Genomic DNA, 6,000 nt, shown 5'->3' with positions numbered 1-6,000 from the left:
AACACGATGCTCTGAAGCCGGGACCACAGGAACATAAGAACCGTCAGTCCTACGTACAGGGCTGCTGAAATAAGCCACTTAATCACTGCCCAAAATATTGCCCTTCCTCTCTAACAGCGCGGTGCGGCCACGTGCGTTCCGAGAGAGGGGAAGGGGAGGGAGATTGCGAATGGACCTAGGAGAGAAAAGATGGGGAAAAAAGGAACGATCTGAGAACGAACGGCAGTTTAATGAACCCAGTGACACTAAACAACAACGAGAGAGTTTCAACAAGGAGAAAAAACAAGTCCAAATCTCACCGGACGGGCTGCGGGAGGAGGGAAGATTCCAACCACGCTACCTACAAGCAGGGAACAGGAACAACCCCTAACCCTGCCCCTCCGGTGCCGCCCCCTCCCCCCAATGCCCAATTAAGGCAGTCGAAAGGGAAGGGGGAAGGGAGAAAAGGGGGAAGGGGGAAAAATCTCAACTCCCATTATCCCATATGATGTTCTGATATGGAACAGCAACACCAACCACATTACAAAGCCATAACACTGTGATATTTATTTATTTATTGCGATTAAACAGCTTAGCCGTCACTGAGATTTGCCTGGGGGACGAGCAGGGATGAGTTATACAACTCAACACTCATTCATAAAGTAATTCTCTGCAAAACCATATGGCTCCTTGGCTCCTTGCAGGGATTTCTTTAAACATTCTGCAAGGATATGAACTGGTGGCTTTGTGGATGTTGAGCACGTTGCTTGAGGCTCGTTTTGAAATGCTGTTTCTGCACATTCACAGAATCACAGAATTGTAGGGGTTGGAAGGGACCTCTAGAGATCATTGAATCCAACCCCCCTGCCAAAGCAGGCTCTCTACACCACGTTGCACAGGTAGTATTAAAGCAATGCTGTTGTTGCAAGCAATAGCCTAATAGAAAGCTGTTGCTTAGGCACTTTCAATCAAGTAAAGCAAAGAAATAGAAAAAATGGGAAATACTGAAAGAGTAATCAGATCTAAACTTTAAAGACGAACTAACTCAGTGCCACGACTGCTTTCCTGCCTCCTTTGCTTTATTTACTGCTCGCTTTGCTTCAGGAAGGCAACAGAAAGGAGAGGGTGGCTGTAAGTCTGAAGGCCTCAAAGGCAGAAGGCCACTCAAAATGTGGCATTTAAAATCAGAATGCTGTGCTTGTGCTGCTTCTCCTACTCTTCTTGCTGCCTTCTACATGGAGTTCATTGCACATAGGAGGGCTAATAGTATGCTGGGGTGGGCTGATGGCAGATCAGTGTGGGCTCCAAGCTGTGTCACTTAAAAGACATAGAGATTTTGGAAAGGGTCCAGAGGAGGGACACAAAGATGACAGGGGGCTGGAGCACCTCCCCTATGAGGACAGGCTGAGGGAGTGGGTTTGTTCAGCCTGGAGAAGAGAAGGTTGCGGGGTGACACTCATTGCAGCCTTTCAATACCTGAAGGAACCTTACTCCAGGAGGGGAGTAAACTCTTGGAAAGGGCTGACAATAGCAGGACACGGGGAAATGGTTTTATTAGTTTAAAGAGGGAAGATTTAGGTTGGATGTTTAGGGGGAAGTTTCTTCACTAGAGAGTGGTTAGGCCCTGGACAGGCTGCCCAGGGAGGTTGTGGATGCCCCGTCCTTGGAGGTGTTCAAGACCAGGTTGGACGGGGCCCTGGGCAACCTAATTAGTTAAAGGGTGTATGTTTGTGGCCCTGCCAGGCAGGGGGGTTGGAACTACATGATCCTTGAGGTCCCTTCCAACCCGGCTCATTCTGTGATTCTGTGTGTGATTCTGTCACGGGGCTGGGACATGGGCATCCAGAGCTTCAGTGCCTCACAGGGGCACACACTGACCTCAGTGGGAGACGCCCTCAGAACCATACACACAAACTAATACCGGGCTCGGCCCCTTTAAGAACTCGCACGGTGATGACGTTATCAGCGCTGAGACGTTGTTTCCGCTGCGGCCATGGACCAGCGGCTGTCGGAGCTGGTGGAGCAGCTGAGCACGGCCGGGGGGCCGCAGCTGGAGCCGGGCAGGATGAAGGAACTGAAGAAGATCTGCAGGTGAGGAGCTGGGCCCGCCCGCCTTCATGGCGACGGGAAGAAGCGCTGCCGTGTTGTAGAGCTGTGGTAACAGAATCACAGAATTATCAAGGTTGGAAAAGACCTAGAAGATCATCCAGTCCAACCATTACAAATACTTCCAGGCTAAATCATATTCCTCAGCACCACATCCAAACGTTTCTTGAACACTCCCATGGTCGGTGACTCCACCACCTCCCTGGGCAGTTCATTCCAATGCCTGACTACTCCTTCCGAAAAGTAATACTTCCTAATGTCCAGCCTGAATCTCCCCTGATGCAGCTTAAAACCATTCCCTCTAGTTCTATCACTGATTACACGAGTAACCCCCCCTCTTTCTGCTCCCTCAGGTCATCGGACGAGCACCTGAGCCATGCGTACCACCTGCTGCTCACCAGGCTCCATGAAGAACACGCCGAGATCCGATTCTCCGCCTTCCAGATCATCCAGGAGCTCTTCTCCCGCTCCCATCACTTCCGCACTCTTCTAATTTCCAACTTCCAGGAGTTCCTGGAGCTCACGGTGGGGACAGACCATGAGCAGCCGCTTCCCCCACCCCGAGAGGTGGCTCAGAAGCTGAGGAAAGCGGCCATCGCTGCAGTGCAGGGCTGGCACGAGAAGTACGGGGAGGCTTATAAGAAGCTGTCGCTGGGATATCACTATTTAAAGCAGAACAAGAAGGTACTCGGCCTTTTAAATGCCCTGTGTGTGTTTGGGGATTGGCTGGAGGAGGTGTTTAAAGTGAGGAAGGCAATTAAATGTGAAATGTGTTGGATGCCAAGTGTTGTCTTGAAGAGACATCCCAAAGAGACAGACCCCAGCCTGGCCCGCTCTTCATTGGACTTTATGGTGATTGCTCCCACCTGAAGCAGAAATCCTCTTCTTAAGGTATAAGGTACTAACAGTAGCAAACACCTACTTCTTCGCATAACGGGTTTTCTAAAGGCTTTTTGGAACCTGAGATGCCACTAAGAAAAATATGGGCTGCCCTGAGAGGTGGTGGAATCTCCTTCTCTGAGGATATTCAGGATCCATTTAGACACCTTCTGCTGTCACCTCTCCATTTTAGCAGAGGGGGTTGGACTGGAGGATCTTCGAAGATCCCTTCCAACCCCTGCAATTCTCTGTTCTTGGGTGATTTGTTCCTTTAGAATCATAGATACATAGAATTACCCAGGTTGGAAAAGACCTTGAAGATGATCGAGTCCAACCGCAGCCTAATCAGTACCCTAACTCTGAAAACCCTACACTAAATCATATCCCTGAGCACCACATCCAGACGGCTCTTAAACACAACCAGGGATGGCGATTCAACCACCTCCCTGGTAACAAGATGAATACAAGCTAGATGAGGTACTACACAATTCACTCTTAGTGTGGTTAAAAGGTTTTAATACCCCAGACTTGAAAGAAGAGCTGGGCCCAACCAGTGCTTTCTCAGTGTGCAAACCAATAGGACTCCACCCACTGATGCCTGCCTGGAGCCCCATGCTCCAGCTGCTTTAGAATGGAAATCATATCTTAAGCCTTAAGCTGATGATAATCAGATAGTAAGTCTTTCTGTGAAACTTTAAGATACTCTTATACTCCATATATTACTCCATACTGAGCAGCCCTGTTCTGGCTTCATTTCAGGGTAGAACACAGACATTAAAAACAACAAACAAATGAAACTAGTGAAGGGAAATGCAGGACTGATGCAGGGGATCTCTGACACATAACACAGATTCAACAGACTGTGTGCTCAGATGTATAAGACAGTTTGGTGTGATTGTCCGCACTCCTACAGTCAGTTTGTGCTCCTCACTATGACTGTGTTCACTTCATGCCCTTGTGGGCATGAGCAGCCCAGCAGGAGTGGCTGTACTGTTTCTTTTTCCTGCATCTTAATACTACTTGAAAGAGTAATTCCAATAGGAGCAACCTAATCTTGGCTCCTGTGCTTAAGAGCTAATATCGATGTCATCAGCCTTTTGCCATCTTAATACTTGAACTGCAGGAGGCAATGAAAAGACTTGAGGAACCATTAGTACCTTTTAGAAACCAGTTGCATCTGCTGTTTGATGTTACAGCTCTGGCACAGTATGGAGCAATTTGAAGACTTAGCAGTCTTACTTTTCAGCTTATCATCATCAAAATTAGCTGGTCAGAAGATGACAACAGCTGCCCTTTGAAGGTGTGTAGTCAGAGGGCTGCCCACTGATTTAACCTTAGTAAATTGAAGTTATACCCGTATGAATGTTTGGCTTTAGCAACAAAACATATTTCAGCACATCAGATTTATTATGGTGGTTTCTTGCTTGTTTGTTTGGTTTTTTTTCTTTACCAAATCCCTGTCTCCAAGTTCAGAAATGAACATAAGTATCTTCTGCAGTATTTGTTTGATTCTGGGAAAGCACAGATGGAGTTGCAGATTAGGTGTGAATTATAAACTGAACTCGACTTTGATAGACTGAGTGTATTAATGCTGAATTCCAATATTTGCCCCAAAGTTGCCTTGTTTATTGCTGTGTAGGCTCACTAGTCTTACACCCTTTAAATGGAGAAGGGTTGTTTGCACCTTGTCTTGTCCAACTCCAACCTTCATTACAGGCTCATAGTAAAAGGCTCCATATGTCCTGTTACAGCACAGAAGCTGAGTAGTGTCCCTCTGTGTCTGAATGAGATTCTTAATGTGTTCTGACCAAGTTTCTGAGTTAGTGCTGGCTCATCAGTTACAATAAAGACACAAAATGTTCAGTGGGTGCTTGTAATACAGGCACAGTGCTGGAGAGGGTGCAGCCTTTATAAGCAGCAAAGGATGGGCTCACCCATCTGTGTGATCCTTCTTATGGAATAGCACAATTCAGGATTCATTCCCTTAAAACAGTAGTGAAAATAAGTACATTTTCAAGCCCTGCTATGAAAAAAAATAATAAAATCCTACAATTTTTCTTAAGAAATAATCTTTTGAGTTGTTCAGATTTATGTTTGTCTTAGTCCTAAGAAATTGAGACTGAATGATATCCTTCCCCTCAGTCAATGGATCCAACAAATAATAAAGCAGCCCTTGATTCCCAACAGTCCCTTATTAGTAGAAATAAAACCTCAATTCAGAATTTCTGTAGTTATTGATTCCAGGAGGAGAGGAGACACAAGGAAACGCTGCTGAGCTTCTGGCTGATTGCTTACGTTAGAGGATTTCTCACCGCTGATAAGGATCTTAGGAAATGGATTTTCTATGTATTTCTTACAGGGGTTGTTGTACTTTGTTCTTCATTTCCTTAGGTGGATTTTCAGGACGTGCATGCAAGAACAGTGGCTGAAAGGAAGAGGGAAGAAGAGAAGCAGAAACGACTGGATAATGTTTACAAGGAAAAAGCCAAAAGAGCTGAGAAAGAAATGGCAGGTGATGTGCTTTGACTTGGCTGGGTTTGTTTTTAAAGCAATTTTTTGTAAGGTTATATAAACCAAATTCCAGCGGAATAGATATCCAAATAATAGCAAACAGTACTGGAATAATAGTACGTTTGTTAGGCACTTTAGTCTGTTTCTCACTTGAAGAATGTCCCATGAGTGTCAAGGGAAATGAGTAAATCAGGTAGAATGAGGAGATAGGAAGATAACTTGTAACTGTCTGGTCAGTAATTCAGTAAGATGTGAATGCATAACCTCATTCAAGCATATCATATGGAGCTGGACTTGGTGATCCTTGTGAGTCCCTTTGAATTCAGGATATTCTGTGATATCAGAAGTTCTGGATCTAGTGGCTCAATTCCTGTGTCTGTGGTAGGTACAGCCTACTTGACTGATGACCTCTGTTACATAATGCATATGCAATTTATGTTCCAGAAGTTTGGACATGAGTCTGACAGCAATCCTGGATGCAGTGTAGGAATTCTGATATAAGTATTATATTGCTGGGTGTTGAAT

General features: G+C 45.6%; 1 protein-coding gene across 1 annotated transcript in view; it reads left to right on the top strand.

Annotated features, from left to right (window-relative positions):
* Positions 1-1,921: 1,921 nt before the first annotated feature.
* Positions 1,922-6,000, top strand: part of UVSSA (UV stimulated scaffold protein A) — a 43,234-nt gene continuing 39,155 nt past the window's right edge. Inside the window, exons 1-3 of the mRNA XM_015862857.2 lie at positions 1,922-2,070; positions 2,439-2,769; positions 5,356-5,476. Coding sequence (XP_015718343.1) covers positions 1,973-2,070; positions 2,439-2,769; positions 5,356-5,476 — 550 coding nt within the window. The 5' untranslated portion in view covers positions 1,922-1,972. The remainder of the gene's footprint in view (positions 2,071-2,438; positions 2,770-5,355; positions 5,477-6,000) is intronic.

The sequence above is a fragment of the Coturnix japonica genome, chromosome 4 (assembly GCF_001577835.2).
Source record: "Coturnix japonica isolate 7356 chromosome 4, Coturnix japonica 2.1, whole genome shotgun sequence".
NCBI classification, from domain to species: Eukaryota; Metazoa; Chordata; class Aves; order Galliformes; family Phasianidae; genus Coturnix; species Coturnix japonica.
Note: the sequence above shows the minus strand (reverse complement) of the source record. Positions and strands in the feature narration are given on the sequence as shown.